The following is a 17,924-nucleotide window of genomic DNA, read 5'->3' on the forward strand; positions in this document are numbered from 1 at the left end:
AAATAGAGATAATATTAACGTTAATCAAGAAATCGGTATAAAAATCAAAGATATTGATAAAATTTTAAATTGTATTCATTATATTACACTCGAATAATAATTGGAGATAGAAGGCTCATAAGAATTTACTTTACTAACATTTTAAGCTTTTATTGCCCTTGAAAAACTTATCTCTACATTTTCTCATAGGTCTTTAGTAAATTGTGTTGGAAAATTAGAGTCAAAGTAAAATATTATAATAATGATTATAGATCAATGTAAGTATAAGAAACACGAACCATTCTCTCGTTTTTTTTTGTACCACAAATGTCACGCTGCAGTATAAGGCAAGGTAATATAATGCATTATATAAAACTGTCGTCTTTATCTCTTCCGTTACAGAACCCTAAATTAAAATGTACCTACTTCTGTACCGGTTTTAAGTGCTGCATACTGATTTCAACGTAGATAATCGTCGGTCGCGGTTGTATATAGCGTTTATGTTGCGTGTAAACTTTGAAGAAATTCGCTCAGTTTTAATTGCTCTCTTGTATTTGAAGAAAAATTGACAGTTGATAAGATACGGTATCGTTCGCAATTGTACATGCGCCCGCGCAGTGTGGAACAGGGAGTTGGTCGCGATGGACACGGGAGCAGAGTTGGAGAAAATAAACGCGACCCACGAGAACAAAGATGAACCGCAGCACACATATTTCAGAAGACAGGTTTGTTAATATTTTTTTTACCCAAAAAAACACGTGTTCAAATGTTTTTCAACTTCAAAAGCCCGGAAAAAAGGCCCATTTTTTGTGTTATTATAGTTCTGTTATACGTAATAATATATTTTTTGATACGATGTATAATGTATTAAAGTCTACTTCAAAAGCCAGGACGAAAGGAACTTATGAAAATATTTTTTGGGTAAAACAGACTTTAATAACTTATTATAGTTCTGTTTTACCTAATTACTTTTATTGTTATATAGCTACAATGAAAAGTAGATATGATTATGGAATTAGTATTGGATACGCAATTATTATCCTAACAATAAAAAAGTGTTGACGATGTTTTTACTAAACTTGGATGCGAAGACTCGAATAACGAAACAACATTTAAAACGAGTTGACAGACCCTTTGTTGTTGTCAAACCTGAAGCAGAACCCACATTGACCCACAACGTGACGAAAATATTAGAAAATAACCACACCTGCAAATTCTTTGTTATAAATTATAACTATTACGTTAAACTATTTGAGTTAAATTTCAAGGCCAGAAAATAATTACTCTTAATGAATTCTTATAAAATTTGCAAAATTGAAAACACAGTAAGTGATTTTACAAGCTTAACTATAAGACTCAATTCACCTTTTTAAATACTTACCTATATCTATCTTAATTGAAATGAGTTTTTGAAGTGAGAAAAAAATATTATATAAGAATAATTATTATAGTACATAATATTATTAACAAAGAGGTCAGCTGTGCGTAGTGTAACTTGTAAGTTGTAACGTCAATTTACACTCACAAGGCCGGCATTTGCATACGGAAACCTATGCGATTTCCGATTTTCGTTTTCCGTATTCAGAAATCCGAATAAAAAAAAAACATAATATTTTACTGCCACAGACGTTCGTTAGTTTTACTACATACGGAACGAATTCCGCACGTACGTTTCAAGTGCAAGCCGACGCAATCGCGCGCGAAGAAAAAGAACGTGTAGTCTTACGGAATACCGAAAACGGAAAACGAATTCGGAAATCGAATACAAAAACGTGCGTGTGCGGCCAGCCTAAATCAAAGGTTGCATTTCGCTAAAAAGAGACGGATTGAAAATTTGACTTCGGCCGATTTAGCTTCCCCTTTTAAAAATATGTTTTTTTTTGTTCCTTGGTTCATAAATAGAAAAGCTTCCCACAATATTGCAAAATGGGTTCTTAATGTGGAGAACAACAGAGTCAGGTAGAGAGTTTATTATAATATTATTTTCGGCATATTTTATTATGATTTACTAGATGACGCCCGCAACTCCGCTGCGCCAATATTCGGCTATCACGCGGGAACCGTACATGTTGCGGGAACGGTTTGGTATTAAAATAATAATAATTATTAGTATGGATCGCCGCTGTCAAAGTTGTTGAAAAGTAATATTGTATAGGCGTATGTACCTCAAGTACTTACAATAAAATTGTAATTCTTACAATAATAATATCTTGATTGCCTTAAGCCTTACGGTACAAATAAGTGCATTTAATAGTAGTGTCTAATCATTATGTAAACGCATTTACATAGTATAAATTCGAAGATAATATATAAAACAGGTTTATATAAGAAGGCAATACTGTAATGCCTATTTCTTTTAGCATTGTCAACAAGATATACATAGTAGGACTTCCCTGATAAGAACTTTCCGTGTAAAATATCATCCAAAATCACATGGAGAATATGACTCAAGAGCCAGCGTCAGCCAAATCTTCATCTATATTAATAGACTCGATCGAAACCTTATGTGAATAATAGAAAATAAAAAAATATTGATTTCGAGTCGACAACATATATCCGCAAAATACGGATTTTGGAGAATTTCGTTAAATTCTAATGACACTGACAAACAAACTTCACGCGCCATCTTGCTGTAAGCTGATACATGCCAATGATGCCATTGCTCATTTTCTACCTGCCAGCAGTCATGGCGCACCCTTTTTTGTTGCTTTTGTTTGACAGTTATCAGCGTCTCAACAATTATTAACGTGTTTTTGACATCTAGGGAATTTTAATTCTAATACATACAATCTTGAAGTCGGTTTTATCTTTTTATAATATTATGTAGTATTGGAACGAAGTTCCTTATGGCGCGTTCGGCGTAAAGGGGGCTAGACAGAACGATATATGACCTCGGCACTTTTTTATTAGTACCTGCATGGTAAGGGCAGAGTGCCTGATACTATTCCTGTGCGTCAACTAGATGGCGTTTTTTGAGAATAAACAGCGATGCGTTGTTCCTGGGCGTCAATAGATGGCGTTTTTTTTAAATATTTTTGAGTGTATACATAATATGTATAGGTATTGTAATGTAACAGGTTTTTTGAACATAAGAAATAATTTCGTTCCATTCGGTGTTCGGGTGTCCCTTGGCACCTCTCAAGTTTTTTTTTAATTTCAAAGATAAAACCGATTTCAAAATTCAGATGCTGATATAGACTAATATAATTATACGAAAATAAGGCAATTCTGGTACATACATACGGTTCGAATTGATAACCCTTTTTTAAGTTGGTTAAAAATACTATACCTACTATTATTGTTTTTATTAAAATTAGGTTTAGGTTACTTACCTACCTGCCAATGTAGAGAAAAAGACTGAATGCGAGAGAAATTATTAACCTTCGATAATGTTGATATGTACTTATGTAAAACTTTTGCAGTTTTATTTAAGTACTATTTTTAAATATAATAAACTAAGCTATACGAATATTTACGAGTCTTGCTTTCCTTTAATATTTCTTGAGAAAAGATGACTACTTACATAAATATTTACCTACATTTTGTACTTACATTAACAACTTAAAAAGATCCTCAGCCAAAAATATTTTGTTTGTGGTGTCAATTCAAGAATGGTTATTCCTTACCTTCGAGAAAACAGAGGGGTGTAAATTGTAATTATAAGTTTGGCTTCTTTATCCATCTGTGTGTCCGTTCTATCTGATTTTCTTTCTTAAAAAGCTGACTGATCATCATCAGCCCACTTAGAGCTGAAAAATGTGGGCTTAACTACTCCATTTTTATTAGAGTTTTGAATCGGGAGTTGGTTTTAAATTTCTTAATTTAACATTATGTAAAGCTTATAATTATTGTAGTAACAATACAGATTTCGGATTTGAGGTTTCGTTGAAACCTACTTGGAGTTCTCAGAGGCACTCACTCTTCCCTTCATATCCTACTTTCACCGGTCAGTCCAGTGAGATACCAAGCGCAGGACCGAATTGTTAAATGCCAATTATTATAAAGAAAGAAAGAAAAAACTTTATTTGGTAAAAATAATTGTACATTAAAAGCGGAAATAAAACATTTGAAAACCGTATCTTACTGGCGATCATAGTAGCAACGCTGATGCTGATGCTGAGATGACTGATTATAAGTAATTAATTTAGAATATAATATTTTAACTATGCCAATTATATTTTAAACCGACTTACAAAAAGGAGGAGGTTATAATATGTTCGTCTGTATTTTTTTTGTATGTTCAACCATAACTTTGCCGTTTGTGGACCGATTTTCATAATTCTTTTGTTATTGAATAGGGTTTACTCCGAATTTGGTACCATATACACAAAAGTGGTGATCTGATGATGGGATATATGAGGAATCGAGGGGACTCCTTGAAATTGTATGGAAATATATAGTTGTTGTTTTGTAGTTTTCCTGAAGAATTCGAGGGAAATGCTATCAAAAAGTAAAATTTTGCACCAGGTTATATCCTGGTTCCGAAGGTACCGAGCATAACTTTTGAAGCCTTGTAGATACAGGTTCGGGGATTTTGGCGTTGTTTAAACAACTGAAAGTATAATATACCAACCATCAATTTGATTAATCATCATCATCACAACCATATTTATACCATAGGTATCATCATCACATTATGATCCACTTTTTGATACTTTTAATGATATTTTGCATCGAAACAGATGTTTTTGATGATTATTACGCTGTTTGTGGACCGATTTTTTAAATTATTGTGTTGTTGTATAGGATATAATCTTAATATCGCATAATGATTACGAAAGTGGTGATATATGATGTGATCTATGAGCAATCAAGGGAAATACTTGAAATTTATTAAAACATACAATATGGTGGATAAGATGTTGTTTCTAGTAACTCAAACATAATATGTTACAAATAAGTGGAATTTCCTACGAAGGTGTCTCTGGATCCAAAGGCAATGAACAGAACTCCTGAACGTTTAAAGAAAAAAGTTTGGAAATTGCAGCACCGCTTAGATAACTACAAGCAATTACCACAATTTCAATTACAGCATTCTATTAAGGCGCTCCCCCTACGAAGTTGCCATAATTTACCGTTTTTAGAGTCTTATATTAACTCATAATTTGAAAGCTACAAAATCATAATAAAAATATAGAAATAATATTCAGCATAATAATATGAACATTCCTTTCTCCGTTATTAATTTCCTATTTTTGTTTATTATACTCATAATATCAGCTTCCAAAGTATACATTTAAATTCAAGCATACATTTAGTATCTCCCTAGTATTTACAAATTACGTTTATTTGAAACACACCCCAATAGATCGACAATTTCATTACCTACATATTCACCGTTTGATTTTTAGGTCAATTTTGAACTAAGATAAGTAGAAATAATAATCGGAGCCCCCCATGCAAAAAACTCAATTTTTTGGCTATTTTTTATTGATTTAGATTACATATTTAGAGTGTTTATATTTAACATTTTCTTTAGATTATTTTAAGAATATTGTTTTTACCTTGGAAGTCGGATTCAATTAAAAAATAATCATTATTAAAGTGGAGATCCTGATGGCTGGATTATTTTAGTTGTGGTCTGTCGGAAGCGCACATGATCAGCAGATATTTTTCCCACAAAAATGCTTATGATAATGATGAGACAATGATTAGTATACTTACTTTGTAATTTTACTATAGAGGGATATTTTGTCTTACATATTATAAAAAGTTTTCCTGACCCAAGGTTCCTTAACAAAATTAATTCCTTTGCTTTTTTTTTTAATTTACATAAATCAAAACATTGAAATATATTTTTCCCAATATATTCTCAGCAGTGACGGATTAAGACTACTTGATGCCCTAAGCAATCCATGCCTGTGGGCCCCCTTATCCGTATCTCAACTAGTATCGGTCTTTGAACCTTTACTCTTCTGGTGCCCCCTCTTCTGGTGCTTTAGGGCCTAGGCAATTGCTTAATTTGATTAAGGGCTAATCCGTCACTGATTCTCAGTAAGTTAATAATAGGCATCACGAATAATGCGTCATCTGCTTAATATAAATATTAACCATACTGAATATATTATAACTTATTTAATACAACACAAAGCGTTTTTGAAAATATTCAAAAATGCAATAGTCTAATAACATTCTTTAATTTGACTTACCACAAGGACTCTTATGACCAAAGTGATATAAAAATTATTCAGCTTTATTGTTTTATACCTATTATTATAAGATATGTATTTTGTTATTTTTATACATAATATAACAAAATACATGGTGTAACAAAATGATTCCGCTATCTATATAGCGGAATCATTTTGTTACACCATGTATTTTGTTATATTATGTATAAAAATAACAAAATACATATCTTATAATAATAGGTATAAAACAATATACCTATATTATTTTATACCTATTATAATAATAGGTATAAAATAATATAGGTATAAATCACAAAAAAAATTGCTTTTGAGCGCTGCTACTCTCACAGTGAACTCTATAGTTCACTGTGAGAGTAGCAGCGCTCAAAAGCAATTTTTTTTGTGATTTATATGGGCAAGCGCCCGCGCGTCGTGAATTTTTCTATGTAACATACTTAAATGAAAAATAAAGTTACTCTTTCAGCGCTGCTACTTACACAGTAAACTCTATATAGCGGACTCATACACACCCTTTAAGTATTATTATCACTTAGTTTTGTTACATCTGTATAAGATTTTACCCTTAAAATATTATTAGCTAATTAAGGATATTTATAAGGATAATTCATAATATTTAAATGCTTTTGAGGAAACTTATGGTATAAAATTATATATTTTTCTATAGCTGTGCCAAAAAGGTAAATTTATTTAAAAAAATAACTAATTAATTAATTAATGTTGATGTGAAACAACTATTGTTGCTTAAACTTTTAATAGGGCTCCGTTAGCTACTTCCCTGAACAACCTTTTCTGATAATCTGCGTGCTGGCCGGCCGTGGGCAGTGGGTGTGGGAGTAGTGTGGTGGGGAAAAAAAGAAAAAAAAATGTAGGTTCAGCTGAATCAATATATGGAGCTACTTCCCTGAACAACCCTCTCTGATATATATATATATATATATATATATATATATATATATATATATATATATATATATATATATATATATATATATATATATATATATATATATATATATATATATATATATATATATATATATATATATATATATATATATATATATATATATATATATGTATATATATATATATATATATATATATATATATATATATATATATATATATATATATATACGTATATATACGGTTCCTGCACAATTAACTTTTATGATTTTCGCTTAAACTATTTAATCTATTTTGATGAAGTTTGGCATGGAGATAGGTACTTACTAATTTTATGCTATTGTTTTCTTAATTATACCAATTCGAATTAAATAATCATCGTTAAGATAGGACAACGTCTGTCGGGTCAGCTAGTATATATTATAAATATTATACTAGCTGATATATAGGGTTGCAGAACGGTCACTCGCGGCGCGAGGGAATGAGAGGAGGTAACGCGGGGGAGGCGCGCGCACGGGGTCACATCACGCGCGGGCGACGCGTCGTGTCCATTAACTGTAGTGTTTTTTAGGATAACTTTCGGAAGCTATATCTCAACATTTTAGTACTGAATGATTATAAAAGAAAAAATACGTGTATTTTTATTTTTAACAAGGATCAATATATCAAAATTTAGCATGAAGGTTTAATTGCACCCTGTATGTAATTGGCATCTCGGAATCGGCTCCAACGATTTTCATGAAATTCAGTATATAGAGGGTTTCAGAGGCGATAAATCCATCTATCTAGGAATCATTTATAGAAAATGTCATTTTATTCGTGTTTTTTTTTATGAAATAAGGGGGCAAACGAGCAAACAGGTCACAGATGCAGGTACGTTGCCAGCCTTTTAAGAGGGAATAGGGTAATAGGGGAGGATAGGGAAGGGAATTGGGCCTCCGGTAAACTCAACAGCAAGCGCTGTTTCACGCCGGTTTTCTGTGAGAACGTGGTATTTCTCCTGTCGAGCCGGCCCATTCGTGCCAAAGCATGGCTCTCCCACGTGTTTTATCGAATACCAAGCAAAGCTCGGTCAAATAGCTAGTGGGTGTTTAAACGATTAAAATATTGTAAATGGACCCGTGTGAAGACGGATTCTTTAATACTACGATTTGAATATTATTACAATTTTATTATAGATTCCAAGTTGGCCATTTGAATAAAAGTTTTTGAGATTTTTATTATATAATTTGAAATAATCAATAAAGGCAATTAGCATAATACAAATTCAAAATTGTTTTCAAAATTTGACGACCTCTATGGCTCAGTAGTGAGCGCGTTGGTAGCTCAAGCCGGGGGTCGCGGGTTCGAATCCCGCCGACGGAACAAAAAAAGTTTTTCAAAAGTTCCTGGGTCATGGATGTGTATTAAATATGTGTATCATATAATAAAAATCTTAAATATATGTATAGTATAAAAAGTATTAAATATATATCCGTTGTCTGGTACCTGTAACACAAGTCCTTCAGGTACTTACCACGGGGCCAGACCGACGTGGTGTAAAGCGTCCATAAATATTATTATTATAAAAATCAAATTAACAATATTGTAAAGATCAAATAACTAACAATCATCAAATATCAAATAAATAAACAATTAACAATATTGTAAAGACAAAATCAAATTAACAATATTGTAAAGAATTTTTGAAATGAAGAGGTAACAGACAGACAGACACACTTTCGCATTTATAATTATTATTATAAATGCGAAAGTGTGTCTGTCTGTCTGTTACCTCTTCATTTCAAAAATTCTTATTTTTGAAATGAAGAGGTAACAGACAGACAGACACACTTTCGCATTTATAATTATTATTATAAATGCGAAAGTGTGTCTGTCTGTCTGTTACCTCTTCATTTCAAAAATTCTTTACAATATTGTTAATTTGATTTTGTGTCTGTCTGTCTGTTACCTCTTCACGCTGAAATGATTTTGCTGAAAGTTATGGAAATACTTTGAGTCCCGGGAAAGGATAAAGATTCATATTCCTGAAAAATTATACGGTTCTCGTGAGATAAGCGAAATTTGGCGCAACGGAGTTGCGGGCGTTATCTAGTTTAAATAATAATTTTAGCTAATATTTTAACCTGTGCTTTGCTGTTTTTTTAATGACGTGACTTTAAAGGTGATCGTAATAATAAGTTTAGTGTTACAACTATTTTTGTTACGTCTTTTTCTTTTAAAAATATTTTTAATTGAAAACAAGTTGAGATTTACCGAACTCTCCCGAATATATTATATCTATATCTACCGAATCATGTGAACCTACTCTTAAGTAGGTTCACATAACACAATCCTGCACGTTTTTTTTCAGGATACGTCTTAACATTCATACGCCGATTGTACTGCAACAAATCGTGCAGTACAATTGACGTGTATGAATGGTTCTATATATATCGTATGCGCCACTATTTATTCGTTAAGACGTAATACTGCAAAAAAACGTGAAAAAACGTGCAGGTTTGTGCCGTGTGAACCTAACCTTATACACGTTTTCAGTGCTGATGACAAGCTTTTTACTTTACTTATTTAAATAATAATAATATACATTAGCTACAATTAAGAGCATGTTTTGCTCTCAAAATACCTATTAAAAGTTGTGTTCGGCGTCTCTAGTGAGGTCGGCCAAAGCAAAGTCACCTTTCCAAAATTCGTTAGCCAAAACAAAGTCACATTTTAGCATGCTTTTAGAGAATGCCGATAATTTCTAGATTAGACGGCGATAAGAGATTAGATGTGAAATGTTTGATTCATGAATATATTATTTTATTATATTGACCCGACATAAGATGGGTTCTTTGATGTGGCAAAAAAGTTATTAAAAAATATATATTTCTCATTTTTATTAGCATATAAAATGCATGTAACACGATATTATAGATAAGTTATAATATATTAAATGATTACATGCTACAGAAAAAAAGTAGAAACAATCGAAAAAGAAATGAAATCATTTAGACGCCGCTATAGCAGGCTCTAATCTCCGTAATGTCAAAACAATGTCTGGAAAATTCCCTGTCCTAGTTGGAATGAAAGTGACAAAGGTAATGGATGATAATATTATTATTATCTGATAGCCTGCTAGGCGTGGTAGGCCAAGGGCCACAGCTTAATCCACCTTACATTGCGTTGAGACTTGAGGCCAAGGCTCAGCGTCTTTTTTACATTGAGGAAAGCCATAGCCATAATATTATGATGACCAAAAAATCTATATGATTCATATGATAAGACTTTGCAAATAACATTCTTTAAGTTCTACAACAAGAACTTCATCAGTCTTATCACATGAATCATATTGATTTAGGATCTTCTTTATAACGATAAACGACTTAATGTAATGAAACATTACACATTAAACAATTATATTTTGTTAATCTTCTTTTACTTTTATGAGCGCGTTCTTGATGTCAAGTTTTAATTTGAATTGTTATGGAAAATATTTCTAAGAGTTAAGGGTCAGGTTTATTGCAAAATGGAAAGTCGATGCAATGCGATGCAGTTTGAAATAACCAAAGATACAAAATAAAAAAATGGAACGGCTCATTTAAAAATAGATTGCATCGTCTCGTCACGTTGCAGTGTATCTGAGTATCATCGGTTTATGACATAGAATAAACCTAGGACGTTGATTAGGTAAACCCCTGAAACATTATTAATTCATTATTGTTTGAAATTAAGACTTTTTTGACACGGTTGTACTATGAATAATAAAATTTAATGCCTTTTAAATAAAAAATTATAAGCTGCTATCTTAAAGGCCGACAAATACGCTTCGCAACTTTAGCTTTATCAATATATTACATATTTTATGCAAATTTTGATATTTATATAAATTATAAATATCAAAATCCAAAAGAGAAGGCATGCAATATAATACATTATACTGCAATCCAAAATAAATTATTCTTAATGTCAAAAATAAACTCTCACGTGTATCGTATACGATACACGTGAGAGTTTATTTTTGTATACGTATACGACGTATAAGACGATATATCGTATACGATATATCGTCGGTATTCAATTGCGAGTGCGAGTTTCTTACGCCGGTTCTTCTCGGCGGGGTAAGTTCCCGAACCGGTGGTAGGCAACGTAGTTTCTTCGTTCGACTTTCAAAAAGTGTATCATGATACCCATTTTGAATAAAAAGATATTTTATTTAATTTTATTTATTTTATTATAAAAAAAGAAATCATGTTAAAAGTTTGGGTGACGTTTATTAGAATATAATATATTATTATGATTATTTATCAAACTGTGAAAAAGCCATGTGTTAAAATGCGTTTATTCTGAAAATTATATCGTTAATATTTGCCATTCTTATTATTAAAAGCGTTTGCAGATAAACTAGCGAAAAATTACAAAGATCCTTGAAATATAAGTCAGATATTTTTTTGTTGAGGCTTAGGCGAAAAAAAAGGTTTCCGAAGTAGACTCTAAAAAAAGAATAATTATTGTATTCTTTTCAGTTTATTAAGAATATTTCTATTATTTTTACATTCGAAGTCAGATTATTTTTTGTCAAAAATAATAATTTCCAGATTGTTTAGTACACAATATAACTTACAAAAGACTTCCTACTCTTACAAAATATCTGAAAGTGTATCTGTCTCTCTGTCTGTCTTTTTGTTACCTCTTAAAGTTTTAAATCGTTGAATCGACTCTTACTAATAAACGCTGTACAAGCTTTGACAAGTTATACAGTGTTTTGTCTTCTTCAATCCAATTAAAAATGTCACTTGTGTGACAGGAACAAAACACTGTATAACTATGGGAAATAATAAAACGAGCGAATAAAAAATTACTTTGCGACTGATGATGAACATACTGTTTTAATAACATGAGCGGTATTAATTTGACTAAGCGAAAAATAAACTAAACTAACGACTAATATTGATTTATAATAAAATCCAGAACGAGCTTACAAAATGTGGATTGCGATTAATCTATTTCAGATATTAAAATTCTATCCGAGCGACTTTATTACTAAGTGAGAGACTGGAAATACATAGTGGGCAACTTCAATATTAAATATAGATTCAATTTTTCTAAGTGAGGTTATTTATTACGAGCTACTAAAAAGTTCACTTTGAACGTTGACACTCAAACAGATATTAGGTCGCTCAAAAATTATAAAGCTGCTCATTTTGTATTTTAAGTAACTCAAATAAATAATTTCTAAGTTGCTGTTCTTTTAATTTCTCGTCACTCACTTTCAGTCGCTCAAATAGTAATTCTATAACCCAAATTTAGTAATTTTGACACCTAAAACTGTAATTTACAGTCACTCGATTAAATACTACCCTATGACTATTCAAAGCTTATACAACGTTTATTAGTAAGGCGGCTAGAGTTTAATGTTTGGTATGTTTTAAGGTCTGGGATAGAACATAATAATATGATATATATGATATATTTTTACCGCGACATACGCTTACAGCGCGATAAAATAATTTCAACTCAACGGAATTGCGGCCAACATCTCGTGATATAATAAAATCTTGTTGTAATTTTTCAGGCCTTCATCGCAATGGGCCCGTTTCTGCTCTCTGTTGGCGCTGGGGCGACTTCAGGATTCTCTGCCATCTTGATTCCGCAATTGCAGCACAATAAAGGAGGAATAAAATACTCAACAGAGATGATATCTTGGCTTGGTAAGAAAAACTACAATAAAAATATACGGTACTGAAGTCTACATGCGTTATGACAATAATAAAATTTATCAATGACTAGCTTCAAAGGAAGATAAATTGGGTATTAGTGGTACTTAAGAATTTACAATTTTATACCAGCAGGCGTAGCATGATTACCATAGAAACGATTTCTTTCTACGGAAGAATAGACAAAGTGACAGTTAGACAAGACAAAGTGATAGTTAGACGATGGAAATCCGCAATTTTGTCGATAAAATCGGTCATTATGTCGATTCTTTACTATGTCTACTGTTGTCATGCTATACTGGAAGACGTTTTTCTATGCATATTATTTATAACGTTTTTCTATGCATATTAAATACAAACTTTAATAATGATTAGTTATAGTTAACCAAAATTTAAAACAGAGTTTATGCCGTTAAGTGGAAAAAAAATCGGCCAAGTGCGAGTCGGACTCGCGCACGAAGGGCTCCGTACCATTATAGAGCAAATTTAGGCCAAAATTTGTATTTTTTGTATGGGAGCCCCCCTTAATTTTTTATTGTATTTTAAAATTATTATTTAATATTAAAGTAGGTACATATATAATTAAAGACTTTGAGAAAAATTCAAGTACCTACCTGTTGTCATTATTGATATAGACCAAAAAAGGCCAAAAAAATCACGTTTGTTGTATGGGAGCCCCCCTTAAATATTAATTTTGTTTTGATTTTAGTATTTGTTGTTATAGTGGCAACAGATATTATACATAATCTGTGAAAATTTCAAGTCTCTGGCTATTACCGTTCTTGAGTTACAGCCTGGAGACAGGCAGACAGACAGACGGACAGACAACGAAGTCTTAGTAATAGGGTCCCGTTTTACCCTTTGGGTACGGAACCCTAAAAATGCTTCAGCTTAATAAGAGAATAGCAGAGATAACAATAACTATGCAGTTGATTTAATATAATACCAACATAAGTAAATAACATAAGGAAATTAACGTGACGCTACTCTTCCAGCCGCGATGGCGTCACTGGCGCTGCTGTTCGGCAACATGATATCCGGCTACCTGATGGAGAGGTTCGGGAGACGAGCCTCGCAGATCCTGCTCTCCGTGTTCTACATCGCCGGGTGGACGATCATCGGGTTCGCTGGAAACGTCTACATGATATTAGTGGGAAGATTCATCACCGGCTTCTGCCAGGGCTGGCTCGGCCCGCTCGGTCCAGTCTTCGTCGGCGAAATAAGCTCGCCGGCCTACCGCGGACTTTTTTTGGCAGCCCTCTCCTTATGTATCGCATCCGGCGTCTTCATTTCGCATTTGTTCGGAACGTTCATGCACTGGAAGTACGCCTCGTTCCTGTGCGGAGTGTTCCCGCTGGTCGCGTGTATAATAATGTACTTCGCTCCCGAGTCGCCGGCCTGGTTGGCGTCCAAGAACGAGACGGATAGATGCATAGAGTCGTTCAAATGGTACAGAGGGACCAGTCCGGCTATGAAGACGGAATTGGAAAAAATGCTTGCAGAACAGAGTAAGAAAGTGCAGTCCAAGAGCAAGCTGAAGGCTCTATCGATGAATATTAAAAAACCCGAGTTTTGGAAACCTTTGGGTATAATGATAGTCTTCTTTATAATATGCCAACTATCGGGCGTGAATGTAGTGAGTGCGTACACCACGGACATAATGGAGGTGATTCTCGGCAGCAAAGTGAAAAAGTACACGTACTCTGCCATGTTGGCTATAGACGTCCTCCGGGTGGTCGCGCTAGTCATCGCCTGCATCATGCTGCGACGAAGGGGTCGAAGACCGATGGCGATATTCAGCGGAGTCCTCACGACGTTATCGCTAATGATACTAGCGTCGTACTTGTATCTAATAGAGATTAAAATAATAAAACATATCTCACCCATATTATCGTTGGCCTTGATAGCGGTGTACGTAGTAGTATCGAATGTCGGTATATCGTTGCTACCTTGGAATATGGTAGGTGAGTTGTTCGCTTCGGAAACCAAAGGCTTAGGATCGGGGATAAGTGTCATGACCACGTCGATAGCTTTCTTCGCGACGATCAAGACGGCCCCGGCGATGTTCGAATCTATCGGTCACCATGGTGCCTATCTATTTTATGGAATATCCACTTTGTTAGGGACGATATTTTTGTATTTATATCTACCTGAAACGAAAGGAAAGACGTTGCTGCAGATAGCTGAACACTTTAGATATGGGAATCAACCGAGAGCTAAAGACTCAAAAGAAGAGGAAAAGCTCAATGAAACGGTTTGATGGAAGCGATGGCTAGAAATGGTTATTAATGTGATTTGTTTGTGACATAGTAGTGATGTCTAAATTAAACTGTGGTTGATATTATAGTACTAAATTGCTTCTTAGCAAGTTTATTAGTGAAATAACAAATGCCATTTTACTTTAGGTGATTTTGAAAGCGAAGATGTGCGCTTGTTTGTTGAGTCATAAGCTCGTGAAAATATTATTATGATGTGACTTAGTAACACGACTGTTTCACTTTAAAATTGTTGATAATAAAGACTTTAAAATGATGAAATATTCAAATGAAACTAATTGTAAATATTTGTTCAAGACACTTTGATTATGTAAAGACTAATGACATATCAGACTGATAAGAGATTCACACAAAATATGTTGTATTCATTTATACTAGTGATACTGATATCTATTTATTAGAAAATATTTAAATAAATAAAGAGACATAAAGGAAGTGACTGTTAAATATCTAGAAACCTTAGGATTACAAATTGTAGTAATGAGTGCCCAGTATTATGCCTAGGATCGTATGTAGGCATAGGCACAATCTTATGAGTGACTTTGAAATTATTATACTCTAATCTTAATAGGTTAGTGTAGATATATACTGATAACAACAAATTGTAATAGAATGCGATAATTTTAAACTAATTATAACTTTGTAATTAGTTTGCTTTAACCATCAGTTTCTATTGATAAAAGTAAGATTATTTTTAGTTAAGATATTATTAGACAATAACACTTAATAAAATATTTGTTCAACAAGTCAATACGAAGATACAGATGTATGAGTAGTATAATTTAATTAATAATATTATTCCAGTTTTCAGTATGTGTTCAGTAGATTGTAATAGTCTTAACTTTCTCATTAGTTAAAGTACCTTATTTATAGTAAAATACGAAGCTTATTTACAAGTTAGCGAAAGGTCCTAGTGTAAAGTAATAACTATAGTCATTTGTATTGGCTCTAACTTTACAGTTTACAGTTTACACTTAGCAATGGGGAATTGGCGATGACAGCAAAATATCTAAATTGATAAATATAAACTTTCCGCTAATCCCTAGCGTCACTGGTGCTCCTGATAAACTTAACACGAATTCACTGTAATGACATAACTAGGCCCTTCACCAAATGGCACATGTATACAGTAGCGTCTCGGGTCGTTGGTTTCTTGATAGAGTCGTAAAAACTTACGGCGTTTTCACAGCACGTTAGAGACGGACAAGTGGCACGCGACGAACAGACAAACAAACCTTCCTGTTATGACACGTGCAGTTGACCCGAATATTCGCATCTGCACTACATTTTTTCAACCCCTTTTTTCACCCCCAAAAGGAATTCCCACGACGAGCTCGCGAGTGGCAAAAAATCAGGAAGACATCTGTGGTGTATTGGTTATATTTAGAAGGTGCTTAAAGTGGAGCACACCAGTATGAAAATGTGGGTTGACTTTTGATGCAGTTGTTTTTACATTTTTCCAAGGGCGAGCGGTGGCTTTTATTATTATTTTACAAGTCGATCATCATAGAGTTAGAACAATATAATGAATGGGCGGTCAGGGAAACTGAATATTATTCAGTCGCTATAATTATGATATTATTGTTATTTAAAACCAACTGGTTAAGCGACTTTGTAGGCGGAATATAAAATTTCACAGGCACTATGCATTTTCACCCAAACATTATATGTATTACGTACTTTCTCGTGGTTCACTATAATACAGAAATGGTTACTCAAAACTGATAATAAATAATAATAAATTATAATATTTTGTTATGTACATGCTCGGTATCATGTACGGTACTTTTAATCTCCAAACGTTTCTCTCGACCGCTTTCCGAGTTACATCAGAAGATCTCCCTAATCAATATGTAGACATAACGTTATTCTGTGATATTCCATTGCTGTGGCAAATATTTATCTATGACGCTGTTAATTAAGATAATAATGTAAAATAAATAACAATTTCTGAGAGTGTTTCAACAAAAGTTAGTTAAATTTACTATATCTAATGTACCTCAATAGATTTTTGTGTGTTGAATAGTCATGTTTAATGTTAGATTTCGCTTTCTGACAAAATAAAATACACAAGTAGCTAAGTAACAGCAGTATCTATTTCGGCTGTGTTATAAAATAGCATCAAAAATAATGTTCTTAGTGAAATATTAAATTATGCAGATTAATTTTACTATAAGTAGCCATAAATTTAATTAAGTAGACATAATGTGAATAAATCATGAAAAGTCATTGCTTTTTATTTCTCAATGTACAAGAAGGCATTTTATACTTAAGAATTTAAGTATAAAATGCCTTCTTGTACAAAATATCTTATATCTTTAAACGAGCAATTCTTATATATACAGGGTGTAACAAAAATAAGTGATAATAATTTAGGTTGTATTCATGTTCCTTGTAGAGAGTTCACTGTGAAAGTAGCAGTGCTGAAAGACCTAATTTTTTTTTCACTTTTGTATGGGGAAGCTTGTGACGCTCGGGCCCTTCCCCATACAAAAGTGAAAAAAAAAATCCGTCTTACATCCCTGCTACTTTCACAGTGAACTCTCTACAAGGAACACGTACACATCCTTGAGTATTATCACTTATTTTTGTTTATGATGTGAAAACATAAAATTTAGTATATACTAACCCCTCAACCCCCTATATAGGGGGTTGAGGGGGCGATAAATCGATCTAGTTAGGAATCATTTTTAGAAAATGACATTTTATTCGTGTTTTATCGAATACCGAGCAAAGCTCGGTCAAACAGCTAGTATAATATTATCCATACAAAACTAGTTAAGTATGTAGATGACCCAGTTAACTTCGTTTCACTTTCTTCCTAAATTAATCTTCTGGACCTTCACGAATATAAAAGATCAAATTTTATCCAAATCGGTTCAGCCGTTCTCGAGTTTTTGTGATACTAACAA

At 33.0% G+C, this 17,924-nt stretch overlaps 1 protein-coding gene across 1 annotated transcript; it reads left to right on the top strand.

The window, feature by feature from the left end:
* The first annotated feature begins 457 nt into the window (after positions 1 to 457).
* Positions 458 to 17,173, top strand: LOC121728825 (facilitated trehalose transporter Tret1-2 homolog). The gene is made up of 3 exons (XM_042117129.1): positions 458 to 704; positions 12,595 to 12,730; positions 13,732 to 17,173. Exons 1-3 carry the CDS (start codon positions 621 to 623, stop codon positions 14,994 to 14,996), a joined length of 1,485 nt encoding a protein of 494 aa, XP_041973063.1. The 5' UTR covers positions 458 to 620; the 3' UTR covers positions 14,997 to 17,173.
* Positions 17,174 to 17,924: the final 751 nt, after the last annotated feature.

The sequence above is a fragment of the Aricia agestis genome, chromosome 7 (assembly GCF_905147365.1).
Source record: "Aricia agestis chromosome 7, ilAriAges1.1, whole genome shotgun sequence".
NCBI lineage: Eukaryota > Metazoa > Arthropoda > Insecta > Lepidoptera > Lycaenidae > Aricia > Aricia agestis.

Excerpts from the sequence above, each read along its gene's own strand:
- LOC121728825 (XM_042117129.1), top strand. The coding sequence starts at position 621 with ATGGACACGGGAGCAGAGTTGGAGAAAATAAACGCGACCCACGAGAAC. Across the intron at positions 705-12,594 it reads ACACATATTTCAGAAGACAG|GCCTTCATCGCAATGGGCCC; the intron begins GTTTGTTAATAT and ends GTAATTTTTCAG. Across the intron at positions 12,731-13,731 it reads AGAGATGATATCTTGGCTTG|CCGCGATGGCGTCACTGGCG; the intron begins GTAAGAAAAACT and ends CTACTCTTCCAG.